This window comes from Papio anubis, chromosome 3 (assembly GCF_008728515.1).
Source record: "Papio anubis isolate 15944 chromosome 3, Panubis1.0, whole genome shotgun sequence".
Taxonomy (NCBI): Eukaryota; Metazoa; Chordata; class Mammalia; order Primates; family Cercopithecidae; genus Papio; species Papio anubis.
In genome coordinates this window covers 21,216,065-21,235,005 of record NC_044978.1, presented here as the reverse complement: position 1 = coordinate 21,235,005, position 18,941 = coordinate 21,216,065, and the positions used below count along the sequence as shown (strand labels likewise).

Below are 18,941 nucleotides of genomic sequence, written 5' to 3'. Positions count from 1 at the left end.
ATAAAAATAAATATTTATTTCATTAAAAATATTTCATAAAAATAATATTTGATATACTTCTGGAAATCATCCAACATTCTTTCTTAATAGATAATTAGTGTAATGGTAAATTATACTAATAATATAATTGGTGAATTATACAATGAATAGTGTATTATACTAATAATTTAGTGATAATGTATTACTAAATTATACTAATAATTTAGTGTAATTTATTCTAAAAGAAATTTTAGAATAAAAGAAATTTTAGAATTATACTAATTATACTAATAAACATATAAATTATTCATTTAGTATAATTTATTCTAAATTATACTAAAAATTTTCTTTTAGTATAAAAGAAATTTTAGTATAATTTATTCTAAATTACACTAAAAGAAATTTTAGTATAATTAAAATATCTTTTTGGGCTTTGTAATGTATCCAAATTTTCTGTCTTCAGAATTACATTCACCAGAACCAGTTCAAGTACCAAGATTTTGGTAGTAGCCCCAAAATCCAAAATATTACTGGAGTTTCTAATCACCAGAAATTAGTCTTCTACAAAGTGATCTAGTATTTTTTTTTATGATTAGTCTGTATTTTAAACTCTTAAAAAGATTATGTATTAAAATTCCTATTTAAAAATATATAAATTTGTTTATACAATTATATAATGTAAATTATATGCTGTTACATATATAATATGAATATACAATAAAACATAGATATATATGTATGTATATATTTTACAGAAACACACCCATAAACCTACCCATTAGTTTGGTCTAATCTTGTCAAGCAGTTGTGTTGATAGAAATTGAGCACATATGCATTTAGTGGCATTCTCCTTCCTCGGTTATCTAATTTCCATGGCCACAGCAGAGGAGCCTGAGTGCCGCTAACACCGATTGTGCGCAGAATGACCTGAAGAAAGACATTTTCTATTAATTCATTATTGATATGTAAAGAGTAACTGTTTGCAGTTTGAGATTTCTTTTGTATGAATCTGTTTCTTAAAGTATGTTCTGAAGAAGTCGAAGTGACGGAGGCAGGCAGAGGGGGACTCCCATGGGGGTTGAGGGAAATAGGGCCCATTACAGTGAGGGAAAGGGGCGTATTACAGACACTGGCCAGTGCCACACTAAGCATGCCTCTGGAATGGGCAGCCCCACTGAGGCAAATAGGAACTCTCACAGCATACTGAAGGCAATTTCAACTGTCCAACTACAATACTGTTAGCAACATTCACTAAGGAAAAATAAATAGAAGCTGATTTTAAGGTGGAATTTTCATCATTATCTTAATTGGTGCACAGAATGACCTTGAAAGGAGTGTCATGTAGCTGGTGTCTCCCTGTGCTCACAAGGAGAATAAAAAGAAACAGCACAAACCTTTGGGCTCCAGAGAGAAGAAAAAAGTGGCGGAGGAGGAGGTAGAAGAGGAGAAAATGAAGAGAAGCAAAACAAACAAATAAAAACTAAGTCTCCATGGTTCTGGGCACATTAGACAAATTAATCTGCACAGAATCAGAAGGAATCTGCAAATTCTGCCAGTGCATGGGTAAAATTAAACTGTGGAGCAGGGTGGAATAAAAATACAAGTTCAGGCGAGGCATGGTGGCTCATGCCTGTAATCCTAGCACTCTGGGAAGCTGAGGTGGGTGGATTGCTTGGGCCCAGGAGTTCAAGATCAGACTGGGCAATATGCTGAAACCCATCTCTACTAAAAATATAAAAAATTAGCTGGGCATGATGGCACGTGCCTGTAGTTCCAGGTATGTGGGAGACTGAGGTGGGAGGATCACCTGAGCCCAGGAAGTTGAGGCTGCAGTGAGCCAAGATAGTGCCACTGTACTCCAGCCTGGGCAATAGAGTGAGACCCTGTCACAAATAAAAAGGGTGGAAAGGGAGGGGAGGGGAGGGGATGGAAGGGAAGGGAAGGGAAGGGGAGGGGAAGGAATGGGAGGGGAGGGGAGAGAAGGCAAGGGAAGATATATATGATGATGAAAACATATAATGTAGAATCTGTAACTTTGAAGAATTTGTTTGATCATCTGTGTTCTTTTCTATTTGTTTACTCTGGGTATCAAATAGCTTTGATATCTATATTCTTTTGGATGAACTTTTAAATAATTTAACAGTTCTTTTAAAATGCCAATATTTATAATGAACCTGAAATTACATTAGCAGCTATTTAAATTTTGGTTAACAAAATTTTTAGATATCACCTCAAACTGTGCAAGAAGATTCATGATTTTTAAAAATTCCTTTAAATGTTAAATATGCAAAAATACTTGAAGACCACTCTTGACATGATGTATGACTCTCTGACCCAGGGATAAAATAAGCCAGTGCACAGTGTCAATCTTTATTATTAAATATAATCAATGTGGAATTTATTTCTCATATTTCAAATTAAATCTAAAATCTTCCAGCACCCTAATATTTTATCCAGAACCTCACAGAAGTTCTAATGCTTTGTGGCCCCCTTTGTAGACCACCGTCCCCAAAGATCCATGTGGTCTGGAGCAGAGAAAGCACTATGAGGTCTATGATCAATTTGGGAAAAACGTAAGCCACTTTCTTTTCCTCTTCCCACAGCAAACCCATGGCAAACCTCATTAAAAAATGAGAAAAAAGAGGTGGTGTCTGAAATTTTAGACAAAGAAGCAGGGTTTCTCAGACCAACTCCACAGAGCATAAAATCACACTGGCCTCCAGGGTCTCGTTCTCTTAGACAATGGTGCTGGCATCAGTGGACATTTTTCAGTGTTTTGGGTTCGAGGTCCTATCAAGGCTTCACAGCAATGTAACCCCACTCTCTCTGTTAAACACGTTTTGTACATAAGACGAATCCTTCACTTACCTGATTGACAGTCTCTGGTCGAAGCAAATCATTATCTGTGTTCCCCGAAAGACAAACAAATGGTGAAACAGCTGCTCTTCCTTCCTTGTAGCTCATCAAGTGAGACACGAGCTGGGAGTCTTCACATTGTTTACCTGTGAATTCTGACCATTTGGGACGAGGTCACGTTAGGTTTTAAAAATCAGCCCAGAAAACCCTGTTAAACTCACTGTAAATCAGGCCACAGTAGGTGACATTCATCTCATCAGAACGAAAATGGATTGAGATATGGTGCGTAAAGTCATTAACGCAACTTGGCGCAGAGTAATCATTCAATCCATGTTGAATATTAACTTATTATCATTACTCTTTTTTTATTACCTGTTAATTTTGCCTATGAACTCAGATATAACCTCAGAAACCTCCAAGACATAATGTTCAGGCAGCTCCTACCAGTGGATTTGGAGCTGGCATAAGAGATAAAACACTGGTTCCATCCAGCGAGTACCATCTCGCTGGACTTTGAAGGCACCAAGTCATGCACTCAGGCCTGGCTCCTTTTTCCCATCATGACACAATCACACACTCCTATCGTCTTTTCTCTGCAGTACTTTCCTTGCTTCCACCATTATTGCCTGCATTTGCTCATGCTGTGTCCTACATCAACAAATCTTGAGTAACTACAATGCTTACCTCCCTGTCTTTTACTCCAACTAAGACTATATTAGGAGACAGGGGAATATGAGAATCATTTTATGGCTCCATTCTTTACTCTTAATCTAGCTTGTTCTTCCCATTTATTCTCCCCTAGAAGTTTCCTGCTATAAAATTGAAATTTGGAAGCTTAGTTACTTTGCAATACCAGTCACTCCTCAACCAAGAACAAATAATTGAAGCAAACAATGATATCTGCAATGTCCACTAGAACTTTCCATAATGATAGAAATATTCTACCTCTACTATATCCAAGTAGAAGCTACTAGCACTGGAAAGTTAAAGTGACTAAAGCTAAAGTGACTAAAGAATTAACTTTTCAATTGTTTTATTTTTAACCAACTTAATTTAAATAGTGACACGTAGCTAGCTGGTGGCTACCATATTGGGTAGCATAGACTTACATGATGCTGACTATGTGCCATGCACTGTTTTAAGAACCTTGTAAACATTAATATACCTAATCCTCTAAAATTCTGTAAGCTAGGTAATACTTTTAGTCATTTCATTTTACGGATTAAAAAATTGAGACACAGAAAGATTAAGTAACTGGCATGAGAACTCATGGTTAATAAGTAGCAGAGCCAGAATTTAGACCTTGGCACTCTGCTTCCAGAGTTCACACTTGGAACCACTATGCTACTACCTCTCAGGGGGAAAAATGCCAGAAATTGTGCCATTTTCTTTTTCATGTCATATTTTCTGACCCAGTTTTCCAGCCTGAACAGATAGGCAACCTTCCATCAAAATGGTTCATGAATGACTTTTATTTTTTTCCTCCATTGCCCAATAAATACTTGGTAAAGTTTTTTCTTTACTTGGAAAACAGAGCCATTGCCACACCCTACAATGGGCTACATTGTTTTCTGGGGATAAAACACTCGGGTTAGCACAGTTGCTCTGTAATAAGCTCCTTTAGCAGCTTTGAAGCATCCAATATCCAGACGTTTTCTTAGCCAAGATTGCTTACTCTTTAAATTGTTCCAGAATGGAACTAAATTTTGCTTACTGATTCTTGACAAAGGGAGTTGATACTCATTTTTCTTGTTCACCGACTTGGAAGCGATCAGTAGGAAGGAGGCAAAATCCTTCATTACTGCCAGGTTATACTCATGTAAAGCAGCTTTGAAATCCTCCGGGAGTTCGGCAAGGATCACCTACGGGCGAAACACATTTCAGAGAGATGTCTTTACTTTCATTTAAAAAATTAAACTGGTTGGTGATAGATTGCAGCATAGTTCTGTAGATTGATGTTCATTCATCAAAGCCCTTGATTACTTTATTCACTTGTGAGATTAAGGTAAAATTTCCTTTTGATTTCAACCAACATTTACAAATGGAAATATCTTTCCTAAAAAAAGTTGTTTTGACTCCACTTAGCCAAAACCACCAATTTAACAGAAACATGTCCTACACTGATCTTAAACTTAGGTATGGTTCAGAGACTTGAGGGACATATTTAGAGAACAAGTAACAAGTCAGTGTAGCAATAGTAGTGGCAGTTCTTTATTGAGTTCAGATTATGTGCCAACACTGTGCTGTGCTGCCCCAAGCACTTGTTGTTTGTTAGCTCAATTAATCCTGAGAACAACCCTATGCAGTAAACATTTTCATCTCCATTTTGTACATGAGGGAGCTAAGCCTCACAGAGGTAAACTTGTTCCAAATCCAACAGGTAGTAGATAGAGAAGTAGCTGGTATTGTAAGCTAACTCAGCTTCCAAATTTCATGTTTAAAAACAAATTCTTTCAGAATTTGGACTAGAAGTTTCTTTAGCGTGGGTTAGAAATAGCTATGACATTAGAAATGTTCTTGGTTTTCTTCTATTACAATTACGGGTTTTATTATTTATTGATATTTTCCTTATTTTATTCATACCCTGTACTTTTCCAATAATTGAGGTATTTTATAAGGGTGAAGATAATACACTACAATCATATAAATCAAAATTTGGTAAAAAGGAAAGAAAAGTAAGAAAGAGAGGCTAAAATGGGGCACAAATTATATTCTACGATTCCTAGGAGCAAGTGTGAATGACACATTTCAGAATGTCTATGAGATAAACAGCTATTTATTCTCAGCACTAATATCAGATAAGAATTTTCTGGAGGATTCTTACAAAAGGCACACTGTGTGGACACAATAAAGAATGCCCCTACCAACTCCTTACAGTAGATAGTATGACAATTTCCACAATCCTACTTCAGACTCAGCTTTATCTGTGGATGGACCAAGACAAAAGAACAAATTGACAGGTGCAGTTCTACACTCTGGTCAAAGTGATATGGTCTCTTTACTGCTATGCCTTCCATACCCTGCCATTGGGTCACCACTGGACACCGTTGTAGGGGAACATGTGCTGCTTATTACCTACACCTTGTGTTGTTTGCCACCTTCTCGAATGTGTATGCTATGCAGACCCATCAGGAGAGCAAGCTCTTGGAAGGTAGCAACTATGTTTCCCAACTATGATTTTTGTTACAGTTTGCACATATTTATTGCTCAATAAATCTTCACTAATATAGAGCAGTTATCCCAAATTACGGTACATAATATTACAGGTACATTAGATGATTTAGCATGACACACAGAACATTAAATAATTATAAATCAGTTTTACAAAATGAAAAGCTAGACGGGCACAGTGGCTCATGCCTGTAATCCCACCACTTTGAGAAGCCAAGGTGGGCAGATCACTTGAGGTCAGCAGTTTAAAACCAACCTGGCCAACCTGATGAAACCTCAACTATACTAAAAATACAAAAAAAGTAGTCGAGCGTGGTGGCAAGTGCCTGTAATCCCAGCCACTTGGGAGGCTGAGGCAGGAGAATGGCTTGAACCTGGGAGCTGGAAGTTGCAGTGAGCTGAGATTGCACCACTGCACTCTAGCCTGGGCTACAGAGCAAGACTCCGTCTCAATCAATCAATCAATAAAATATCTTCTTTCCAGTCCTCTTCTATTCTTTCTGATAACCCTAGAAAGTCCAGAGGCAATAGACCACCATTCTTTCTCTAAAAGTTGATCATCTCTTTTTGTAGCAAAGAGAGAGCAGCTTCAGCTGAGAACCATGTTAACTGCATCTATTCTTATGGCTTCCTTAGTTTTGAAACCAAAGATCCTGGCTTTCTATTTATGGTAGTAGTAAATATGAACTTTCCTTTTTAAATACTTTAAAATGTGTATGCATTTAAGAAAAGGATGAACAGTTCCAGTGGTGTGCAATGTGGATAGATGTAACTAAAATTGGGTGCTCAAGTCTGGAGGTATATCCAGAGGCACTGTGAGGTCAGAAAGCCTAGACTGATGCTAATTCCCTTTTTGTTCTCTATTTATTAGGGTTACTGGATAGCAACAAGCTTCTTCTACATTCCCAGGTTCTAATGCACATTTTCTTAGGTTTTGTTTGCTTATTATTTTGTTGTTGTTGTGTCTTTGAAAAAAAATAAGAAATTGGAAACAGTGTTTTAAATAAACTCAGAAAATAATTTTTCTTTCAGTCTCTCAACCCTTAAGTTAGGGGATTCTTTCTTAGGTGACTGCCTCAATATTGTCTGAAGAGGACATTAGAGCTCATGATGTAATTCCTTCCCTGCACTCCCATCCCTAGCTGTAAACAATCCCAAGGGAACTATAGGTTCAGCAGTAGGGCTGTCATTCTATTTAAACGACTATTTGTGTATGTAATCTCTGTTGCTACTGAATTACGTAATTTGCTCCAATAAAATGAAAACACTTTAGGGATAAGAATTGTTTGTTAGATTAGCAGGGGAAGATGTTTGAACTAAAAATTAAATAGAACTCTGATTATGAGAAGACAACACTATTAAAACAAACGGAGTAGCTTATATAAAATTTAACCCTATCGGTACTGAATGCTTTCCAGTAGCATACATTTAATAACTATCATTATTACATCATTATAAGTACAAAAACTTTACCTTTGACTGAGGAAAACTTAAATCAGCATTTTGGAATTTTGCTGGAATATATTTTCTTGCAAATAAATTTGCCAATACTAACACGAGCTTTTCCATCACATCTTGGGAAAACTGTTGTGTACCTATTTAAATAAAGAGCATTATTGTAAATAAGAATAAAGTTGATTCCATGTATTTTGTGCTTAAATTTGTTTTTATAGTACATTTCCTTTCGTTGAAGGCAAAAATTTCTAGTAAATATATACCTCAGAAATTGAACATATTTGCACACTATGTACACATTTAATTTTTTGGTGAAGACAGGAGCTTTTACATTCAGTGCCTTGTTTTTCATCCTTGCTATACCAGCCCTAGTTCCCAACCCAGAATGTTTACTAACTAGTTTCCTGACTTGCACTCTCCTTTCTTCAGGCCATCTTGAGAGTGATCAGTCTTTCCAAAGCATAAATATAAGCATGTCCCCCACTTACTCAAAAATCTTTGAGGTTATCTCAATGGCTAACTGAAAAATCCAGGTTCCTTGGCCTGCCACTTAGGGTGTTTCAAATCCTGTCAAAATGAAGCTCCCAAACTTACCTACCAACACTTCTAAACACTAGTTCTAGGTTCTGGTCATCTTGACCTACTCTCCATTCCCCGTAACACATTAGCACCATACCATAGGCATTAAGAGGTGGCTAGGTTTAATTAACTGGGCTCTGAAGCATACTAGAATCACATGACCATCAGAAACTTATTCTCTTTCTATGCTTCTCAGTATTCTCTTCCGCAAATATTCTTTATCAGTTAAGTAATACATAAGTAGCCCCCAAATACTCTATTAGAATAAATATAAGTTGACTTTTAGTGTCTAATTTTTGGCATATGTAAATCTGAACATATACTATTTATTTGCTTCAAAAAAAAGAGAAGAAGGAGGAAGAAGAGAAAAACGTATCTGAGGTTTTGGCTTTTCAATAAATATGTTGCCATTTTTGGACTACAGGTATAAAACCCAAGCTTACCTTTCCAGGCTGGCTTACAGAGATTATGGAAAAGGCCTCTCTTGAGAAAATTTACAAAAACAAGATTTGAAGGTTCATGACCATGCAAATATGATGCAAGTCCTGCAAATTTTTTTGGATTACCATTTTTATTTAAATAGTCCTAAAAATAAGGAAAAAAACATTGATTTAACTTACCATGTACTCAAATACCATCAAATACCAGGGTGAGTGATTGCCAAATATTACCTGACTTCATTTATTAATAAATGATAAGTAACATTATCATTGAATGCAGCTTATAGAAAGTTCAGTTGGTTTAGCATAGAAAGAAATGTACATAGTATTAGTTATAGAGAACAAAAAAGCCAAAGTGTGATCATACCTCTTTGATCAGGAGCTGCAAAGAAAACAAAAAATAAAGTTTCAAAGTCTTCATGGCTCTTGGTCTCTTAAAAGACAGCAATGAATGCTTTAGCACTGACAACACCTATAAAAGAAGAGTACTTTAATCTATCTAGTTTTAAATAGTATTTGTAAATACTGATATGTAATAAATAGTACACATACATACTATATAGATAATGTTACCAGATCTCATGTGAAAGTAAATTTCACTTGATTTCACATTATCTCTTTGACTGTGTCTTCACATGATACATGCTTCCTTGAATTAAATACATCACATAAAGCAGAACTGTTATACATAACACGGATTGGCAAATAATCTGCTAAATCTCTGAAACAGTGGTGATTCATAGCAGCCTGAACAAATAAAGTATGAAAGCCAATCTGGCTTACAAGTTTAGCTCTCTTAGGCCTAGAAGGCAAATTGAGTAATTACATTATTCTGAGTCTTGAGTTATCCCATCAAACCTGATGGAACTAGGTAGACTGCAGTCAACAGAATGGAAATATTTGGATCTGTGTCATCACCCAAATTTCACGTCAAATTGTAATCCCCAATGTGGGAGGTGGGGCTTGATGGGAGGTGATTGGATCATGGAGGTGAATTTCCCCTTTGGTGCTGTTCTCGTGATAGTGAGTGAGTTATCGTGAGATCTGGTTGTTTAAAAGTGTGTAGCAGCGTCCTTCTGTCTGTCTTCCTCCTGCTCCAGCCACGTAACACATGCCTACTTCCCCTTCACCTTCTGCCATGATTGAAAGTTTCCTGAGGCCTACCCAGAAGCAGAAGCTGCTTATGCTTCCTGTACAGTCTGCAGAACCATGAGCCAACAAAATGTCTTTTCTTTATGAACTACCCAGTCTCAAGTGTCTCTGCATAGCAGTGTGAGAATGAACTAATACAGAAAGTTGATACTAATTCAGAAAGATATATGAAAATGTGAAAGCGGTTTTGGAACTGGGTAGTGGACAGAAGTTGGAATTTTGTGGAGGGCTCAGAAGAAGAAAGGAAGATGAGGGAAAGTTTGGAACATCCTAAAGACTTGTTAAACTGTTGTGATCAAAATGCTAATAGTAGTATGGAAAATGAAGTCCAGGCTAACAAGGTCTCAGATGGAGATGAAGAACTTATTGGGAACTGGAGCAAAGGTCACTTTCGTTAAGCGTTAGCAAAGAGGTTAGCTGTACTGTGCTCCTGCTCTAGGGATCTGTAGAAATTTGAACTTGAAAGAGATCATTTGGCTGGGCACAGTGGCTCATGCCTGTAATCCCAGCACTGTGGGAGGCCAAGACAGGCAGATCACGAGGTCAGGAGATCAAGACCATCTTGGTTAACATGGTGAAACACCGTCTCTACTAAAAATACAAAAAAAAAAAAAAAAAAAATAGCCGGGGGTGGTGGCGGGCACCTGTAGTCCCAGCTACTCCAGTGGCTGAGCCAGGAGAATGGTGTGAACCTGAGAGACAGAGCTTGCAGTGAGCCAATATTACGCCACTGCACTCCACCCTGGGTGACAGAGCGAGACATCGTCTCAAAAAAAAAAAAAAAGAAAGAAAGATGATTTAGGGTATGTGGCAGAAAGGAATTTCTAAGTAGTAAAGTGTTCAAGATGTAGCCTGGCTGCTTCTATCAGCCTATGTACATATGTGTTAGCAAAGAAATGACCCGAAACTAGAACTTGTATTTGAAAGGGAAGTAGAGTGTAAACCTGAAAAATGTGCAGCCTAGCCATGTGGCAGAAAAGAAAAGCCTACTTTCTGGGCAGGAATTCAAGCAGCCTGCATATGTTTGTATAACTAAAAGGAAGGAAAATGCTGATAGCAAAGAAATTGGAAAAGGCCTCATAGGCATTTCAGAGACCTTTGCAACATTCCCTCCCATCACAGGCTGAAGTGCAATAGGTCACAGCCCACTGCAACCTCAAATTCCTGGACCCCAAGTGATTCTCCTGCCTCAGCCTCCCAAATAGCTGGGACTATAGGTACATGCCACCATACCCAGCCAGTGAAACTTTTTCTAATAAAGAAACCAAAGCAATTAAAATAGAAACCAAATTTAAAATCTAATTTAATATACTTATGACTTCAAAAACAACTTGAATGCGATAAATTGAAAAGGTTCTGAATATGATAAACACTATCAATTAAAAAAAAACTATAGAAACTTCTCCTAAAAAAGTAACATATAAGATAAAGAAAAGGATCCATATACATGGGCAGAAAAAGTCAAGTGACCTACAAAAAAAAAAGCAATCAGTAGGGTCACAGATTATATCTCTACAACAGTAGATGCCAAAGAAAATGAAGCATCAGCAATTTTGAAGACTAATGGCTCAAATCCAATAAATTTATGCCTGGTTAAATTGTCCTTACTACAAAAGAAACAAAAATCTCCTCGAATATGCAGGAGCCCAGAAAATAGGTCACCCTCATAAACATTATTATATAAAAAACAACAACAAAAACCTTGAAAGTGTACTACTCTCTCTTCCTGGGAGATTAATCCAAATTAAGAGCTCAAGAATGGGGCCACTTTTACATAGAACTGGGTGTCGCTGTCCTCTGTGACTATCAATAGGCACACACCTGACTCACTACAGGGTTCTGGGAAGACTCTTCATCTTGGCAAATGGAATCTGATATAACTGGCCATGATAATGACTATATAAGAATATGGAAAACTTGGCAACCTTACAATGACATTTTATTAAATCTAAATTTTAATGTGAATTATATATTACTCAACATGGGGTTATACCCCCCAAAATTGTTCTGATTGAAAACCTCAGGCAAATTTACCAAATTCTGGTATCTAATTCAACATAACTGCATCCTCCTGCTTTAAAAAGCAAACACTTACCCACATTTAGGTAGAAAAGACTGGAACAAATATATCAAAATAATAAAGCAGTTTCCTTTGAGTAGTGTGGAACTATCGCTTCTTGGCCTTTTGGCTAAGATCAAGTGAGTAGTGGAATTAGGTATTGGTGAGTTTTCCTCTTTCAGCTTTTCTATGGTTCCAAATAAACTTTTATAAACAGGTAATTTTATATTTAAAATATAGTTTTTATTTTTAATATAGCAATACTGGTTTCCTCATTCTTATCTGTAATTAAGAGTGATACATTTGAGAACAAATTCAATCTTTCATTTCAATTATAATTCTTCTGTTAATTCTTTAATGTAGAAATTTCTTATTGATCTAATTAATTAAGTGGCAAATGCTGACAACATAACAGAATTTAAGGTAGAAGCAAATCTATTTTTCCACAAAAAATATAGAGACAGTCAAAAACAAGTTATATTATCAGTTTTCACTTATACTTGATCTCCTTTATAAAGGAAAAAGTAAAAAACAACATATAAAGAGAATGAAAAAGTTAGCAAGTGCTTTTCCCATTCTTCTCTTTAATGAACACTAAAGCAAAACAAAACAAAAAAAAAACTAAAACTAAAATCATAGGACCTGAGACTACGAATGATAATAGCTAGCATTTATGTGTTTACATAATACATTTATGTGTTTACTAATCGAATATGATGCTAAGAAGTCCTTGACTTGCATTAATTAGTTCATTTAATTTAACAACAATCTATAGTGGTTGTTATTGCCATTTTATAGCTGACAGTTCTGAGGTTTAGGAAAGTGTAATTGCCTTATTGAAGTTAAATAGTCAGTAAATAATTAAACCAGGGATGTATTCCAGACCTTTATGAGTCTATAGCCAATATTCAACCACTATACTATATTGCTTTTCACATATTAAAATAATCCTGGTAATTCTTAGTGCCTTAAGGTCTTTGGTGGTAAAACAAAACTAATTATTTTGTTCTGTCCTGAAGAAACATAAAACAATCAAGAAAGTACAAAGCATTAAAAGAGTGATGAAACTTAAGAGATATTGCTACTGTTGACCTAAAAAATACTGAGGCAAAATTAATATAGAGAGTCCATTTGGGCCAAGGTTGAGGACAGCTGTCTGGGACAGACACACTTCCAAGCTGTCCTAAGGAGTATTCTGCTCAGCTTTTGTTACAAGATTTTTTTAAAGGCAAAAGGGGACAAGAAGTGGGCTGATACAAAGTTTTTTGACAGGAGTTCTCATAGTTTTACAGAAATAACATTGATTTGTGATTGGCTATACATTGTTGAACTACAGGGAATGAGGTACGGTGTCCAATGTATGGTGTTTTATGGCTACTTCATGTCAGTTAGCCTAGAGCCCACACAGCAAGTGGCCTCAAGAGGTAATTATTTAGCTCAACAGGGGAGTGAGACGTGACTGCTGTCACACCCTGTCACATTCCAATGCCTCTCTGGGCCTGATAATTAAAGGGCACTCACATTCCTCAGATAAAAAATTTCTTGGCTGGGCACGCTGGCTCACACCTGTAATCTCAACATTTTGGGAGGCCAAGGCAGGTGTGATGATTAACGCTGCGTGTCAACTTGATTAGATTGAAGGATTCAAAGCATTGATCCTAGGTGTATCTCTGAGGGTGTTGCCAAAGGAGATTAACATTTGAGTCAGTGGGCTGGGAAAGGCAGACACACCCTTAATGTGGGTGGTCACCACCTAATCAGCTGACAGCAAGGCCAGAATATAAAGCAGGCAGAAAAACGTGAAAAAGCTAGACTGACTTAGCCTCCCAGCCTACATCTTTCTCCCATGCTGGATACTTTCTGCCCTTGAACATCAGACTCCAAGTTCTTTTGTTTTGGGATTCAGACTGGCTTCCTTGTTCCTCAGTTTGCAGATGGCCTATTATGGGTCCTTGTGATCACGTGAGTTAATACTTAATAAACTCTTCTGTATACATATATCTATCCTATTAGTTCTGTCGTTCTAGAGAACCCTGACTAACACAGTAGGTGGACTGCTTGAGCCCAGGAGTTTGAGACCAGTCTGGGCAACAGTGAGCCCTCACCTCTACAAAAATAAAATAAAATAAAAATTAGCTGGGCATGGTGATGTACACCTGTAGTCCCAGCTACTCGGGATGCTGACATGGGAAGATCGCTTGAGCCTAGGTGATCAAGGCTGCAGTAAACCATGATTGCACTACTGCACTCCAGCCTAGGTGACACAGCGAGACCCTATCTCCAAATACAAACACAAACAAACAAAAAGAAAGTTTATTTTCTTTCTCAAGACAGACTTCTAAAAGAGCAGTAGACCTGACTAGAGCCAGGACAGTAATGAAGACTGAACTCAGGCAGTGTCCAGCACGGTACCTTTGCCTTGGTATCCTCTGGATCATCTCCCTTGGAAGCCAGCAGCATGAGTCGCAGGACCAGGGTTATGCTGAGAGGGAACTGTTCTCTCAGCTCAGGAACACCGGATGCAAGGAGTCTTTTTATTTTGGGCAATGGGATATCAAAGAAATATACATTTCCAAGCAGGTCTTGACCTCTTCTTCCAGCACGGCCAGACATCTGGAAGCAGCAAAGAATCACAATGTAAAACCTCCCCAAATAATTTCCTATGAAGTCCAAAGATCTATGACTTTACACTTGTTATCCGGGGTTGTGTTAAATTGTGCATTTAGTCCTGAAACTAATCTATGTTAACATGGCACTTAAAAAATATAGTGTGGCTGGGCCAAAGAGATAACGAGGCATTGTGATATATCTTTGGTCTTCGGCCCCAGTTGCTGGCATATGACTCCTAAAATCCTCGGACTCTCTAATATCTTTGTATGTGAATAAGTTGGCTGATGGCTGGCAGTCTCTAGGCGGCTTCAGGATGGGGACTGGTCACCAGAAAGACGAAGGCATGATTAGAGGAATGGGACTTTCAGCCCCTCCTCGCAATTTCTGGGGAAGGGAGAAGGGCTGAAGGTTAAGTTGATCACCAGTGGCTAATGGTTTAATTCATCAGGCCCGTGTAATGAAGTTTCCATAAAAACCTAAAGGGACTGTCTCAAAGAGCTTCCAGACAGCTGAATATATGGAGGTTCCGGGAGGGTGGTGTGCCTGAGACGGCATGGGAGTTCCATGCCCCTTGACCCATACCTTGCCCTCATAGCTCTTCTTCTGTTTCCTTTATAACATCCTTCATAATGAACTGATAAACATAAGTGTTTGAGTTCCATGAGCCACTCCAGCAAGTTAACTGCACCCAAAGAGGGGGTCATGGAAACCCCAACTTGAAGCCAGTTGGTCATAAGTTGCAGAGGACCGGACTTGTGACTGGTGTCTGAAGAGGAGGCAGTCTTGGGGACTGAGCCCTCAATGTGTGGAATCTGATGCTATCTTCAGGTCGGTAATGCGGAATTGAATTGAGCTGCAGAACTGACTGCTCACTTGGTGGTGAGCACAAATCCCCACACATCTGGTCACAGAAGTCTTCTGTGTTGATTGTAGTGATTATTAGAAAGTGAGATAATAGAAAAAGCAGTTTGCGTTTTTCCTCATATTCAGAGGCAGCGTCGTTAACAGATATTCCCTATTATGCAGACAACTGTATTAGGGATTGTAAGATGATATGTAAAAGAAACTTACAAATGGAACCTGCTCTCAAGGAGCTTAGAGTCCATATACCCCCAACTCTTTCTCACCACACACAGACAAAGAGAAGGAGAGAGGGAGGGAGGGAGGGAGGGAGGGAGGGAGGGAGGGACGGAGAGGGAGAGGGAAAGATAGAGAGGAATAGAACTAGAGAGTGGCTTAAATAGGGAAAATTTTCAGCCTTGTTTTCAATCAGACCCTTTTTTGCAAATGAAGGATTCAAACTTCTTCAGTTCTGCTTGGTTGAAATAGTTGAGTCATGACTGGGTGGTTTCAAGCTCCAAACCAGAAGAGTCTGCTGGATGTTTCTTTCAAATGGCTGGAAGTGGGGAATTCCAACCACACTTGGCACCACCAACAGCAACTGTTCCCTATTTAAGCCATTTTCTCTAACTCTTTTAACAAATAGAGTTAAAAGTAATTAAATTTAAAAAGTGTGCCTAAGCCTCTTGAGATACAAATCAAGTAAACTTATTGGAAGGGACAACATTTTGAAAGGCTTTGTGGAAGAGGTATGTCAAGGACCAACTAATTGCAGAAGAAATAACAGCCATTTATTCAATGCTTAATATGTGCTAGGCCCTTGGTATAAATTAGTTTTAGGCAGTCATCATAATAATCCAGTGAGGTAGAGAGTATTGTCAGTCCCATTTAAAGATAAAGAAGGACTTCTAATGTGATTTTGAAAAAAAAAAAAAAAAAAAAGAAGAAGAACAAAGATGAGAAAACTGAGCACAGAGAACTTAAGTAACTTAGCCACAATCCAACAACTGAGAAGTAGCAGATTCAACTAATCCCTGATTTTTTTTTTTTTTTAAATCAAAGTCATGTCCCCAAGGACCACGTGAGCCTGCCTCTGGGAATCCTAAAAATGAGATTCCTGAAGATTACATGGTAGACAACCCATGCAAAAAAATGACACCAGAGAAGAGAGCAAGAAGACAGAGATTAGAACGATGGTTAGAAACAGTAAGAAGATTAGATTGATCAGGACAAATGTTCATGAGCATAAGAATATACATATTTTAGAGAGCAAAAGGGATTTTGTTGATAAAGGGCTTGAATATTGCCAACATTTCTATATTTGATCCCAGAGTAGAATTAGCCATCAAATGTTCCCTTGCCAGAAAATGACATGGAGAAAAATGATGCTATCCATCATCTGTGGCACAGAATAGAGTAAGGGCAAATGATAACCCAGAGGACTGTTAAAGTAGGCCTCTGGCCAACAGACAGAATGGACTCCTGTGGCTGAGGTGCTCAAAGTTAAAACAGAACTAGGTAGCCACAGCAGGGTGAGGGAGTGGTCATGCACGCTGTGTTCTCAGAAACAGGTAAAGGTGTCAAAGGACTCTTCCTACAATCAAGCCAAACCAGCTGCTGTTGGTGGTGCTAAGATAAACTATGGTTGAAAATCTCCACTCCTAGCTCTTTGAAACATCTGATGGAAACTTCTGGTTCAGAGCTTGGAAACCATTCAGTCAGGGCTCAACTATTCCAACCAATCAGAACAGAAGAAGTTTGAATCCTTCATTTGCAAACAAAGGATGTGACTGAAAATAAGGCTGAGAACTTTCCTTATTTAAGCCAGACCCTCCCTTTGTTCTTTGAAGAGCCCACTTTCACATACAGTAAAGGCTGAGTTTCTCCAATCTGCAGATTGTTTTTTACAGAAAATAAAACTCTGTTTTGCCTCTGCAGATCTCATGTCCTTTTGTTAACACTCTTATAATAGCCCTGGGTAAAGAATGAAGGAAGGAGGATGCTGGCTACAGAAATCGTGAGACAGAAATCTGAGGGCACCGCTGCAGAAGAGTAATTGGATGACTTTTGTAATAGATTAAGCATCAAAAGCAAAGGAGAGAGAAAAGCATTAAAGATGATTCCGGAGTGAAAAAGTGTGCACAGTAAATGAAGAAGGAAATGTTTATTAAGGACCTTCAATGTGTCTCTTTCCTATTTCACTTAATCCTTACAGAGGCTGTGGGGTAGTGATTATCACAGCCATTCTGGAGATAGTGAAGGAAGATCCAGCAGTTCAGATATCTCACCTGAAGTCTCACATCTGTTTGGCAATAATCACCTCATGTCTGCAGATTTTCCGTGATCATGGTTTCCATTATACCACCACAACTGAAAATGACAGCCTAGCATAGATGGATGCACATTGTACAGAAGAAATCATCAGTGCCACAAATACCTTCAGCATCTCTTGTCATTCCTATGCTAATTGTTATTTGAGATACAAATTCCTTAATGGAATTTACAAGAGTACATAACAAGAACAGTGAGAGAACAAGCGCAATCACATTTCCCCAAAGCTAGAGTAATCAAACAAGACTTCAAAGAAAACACATGAGGATAGTTCAATCAGATACTTGTAAAGGGGCTATGATTTCAATCAGGGGAAAGAAGGGAAAGTCTCTAGGAGGAAGAAGGAGAGCAAAGGTCCTGATGAATAAGGCATAGCAGAAATGAGAGGTCAGTTACTAAACAATTTATACCAGAAGGTTCTCACTAGGAAAAAAACAAGAAATAAATATATATATTTTAAAAAATCACATGGTGATCAGGATGCAAAGGGCCCTATTAATAACAGCTGGCATTCATCGAGCACTTACTATGTGCCGGGCACAGTTCTGAGTGGTGTACATTTTTCAGATAGTCCTCATAATAACCTTCTGAAATATAATCATTGTCACCATCGTACAGATTGAGAAACTGACACCTGAGAAATTAACTAACGTGTCCGTGGTTGAACAGCTAGTAAAGAGTAAGGTCAGATTTAAGCCTAGGGAATCTAGGACCAGCTCCCCTATGTTAATCCTTATACACACTCCTTCAGAAGCACTGTGAAGATCTAGCACATAGGTATCTGAGGCAAGACTTGAGCCAGGCCACCAGGGGAGGGGCAGGGCAACAGGCTGGTTTGAATGTAGGCAGAATCAAGGTAACGCTGACACGGTGGTGAAGAGGCCCAGGAAAGGATACCAAGAGACTGTGAAAGCAATGCCCTTTAATAAAGGGCATTCTGATGACTAGAGAAATCCCAGGCTTATGCCAATAAGGAGACTTCTGGAGACCCTGGGAGGCAGTGAATGTGTTTTTGCTTATGGGAGAGAAGTGACTCATTAGGACCCAGGCAGCAAACTATGGTAGGCAGCTTTCTCAGTGGCTGTTCCCAATGATTCTAATAATCACAGCTTCCTGCTACCCACAGCCTTGTGTAATCTGCTCTCCTTGATTGTTGAAGAAAAGTCAGGAAGGTGAAGCTAAGAAGTATTCTCTTTATTTTACAGGCAATAAAGTCCTATGAAGATTGAGTAACATGAGGAAGACACCTAGGAGCGGTCATGACATGTATTTGACTCATAATAAATGCCATTTGAAGGAATATATAAATGAGTATATTTTAAACGACAGAAAATGGAAAGACCAAAAGGAGAAAACAGCATGTTAGCAGAAAATCCACATCATTTTTTTTTCAATTAACACAGTAAAGCATATTATTTGCTTTAAAGACCTAATATAAAATACATAGTTCAGGGGTCTGTATTACCCGC

General features: G+C 38.1%; 1 protein-coding gene across 22 annotated transcripts in view; it reads right to left on the bottom strand.

Moving 5' to 3' along the window:
* Positions 1-18,941, bottom strand: part of DDX60L (DExD/H-box 60 like) — a 172,421-nt gene that overhangs the window by 14,325 nt on the left and 139,155 nt on the right. For 18 of the 22 annotated variants that reach the window (XM_031663984.1, XM_021938142.2, XM_021938139.2 and 15 more), the window contains 7 exons: positions 14,104-14,304; positions 8,848-8,952; positions 8,484-8,625; positions 7,480-7,601; positions 4,550-4,697; positions 2,848-2,990; positions 755-906 (listed from right to left, as the gene is read on the bottom strand). In XM_031663984.1, the coding sequence (XP_031519844.1) occupies positions 755-906; positions 2,848-2,990; positions 4,550-4,697; positions 7,480-7,601; positions 8,484-8,625; positions 8,848-8,952; positions 14,104-14,304 (1,013 nt within the window). Of the gene's footprint in view, positions 1-754; positions 907-2,847; positions 2,991-4,549; positions 4,698-7,479; positions 7,602-8,483; positions 8,626-8,847; positions 8,953-11,730; positions 11,974-14,103; positions 14,305-14,890; positions 15,220-15,910; positions 17,526-18,941 lie in introns of those variants that run through there. The other 4 variants (XR_002521877.2, XM_021938143.2, XM_021938144.2 and 1 more) reach the window with 4 other exon arrangements.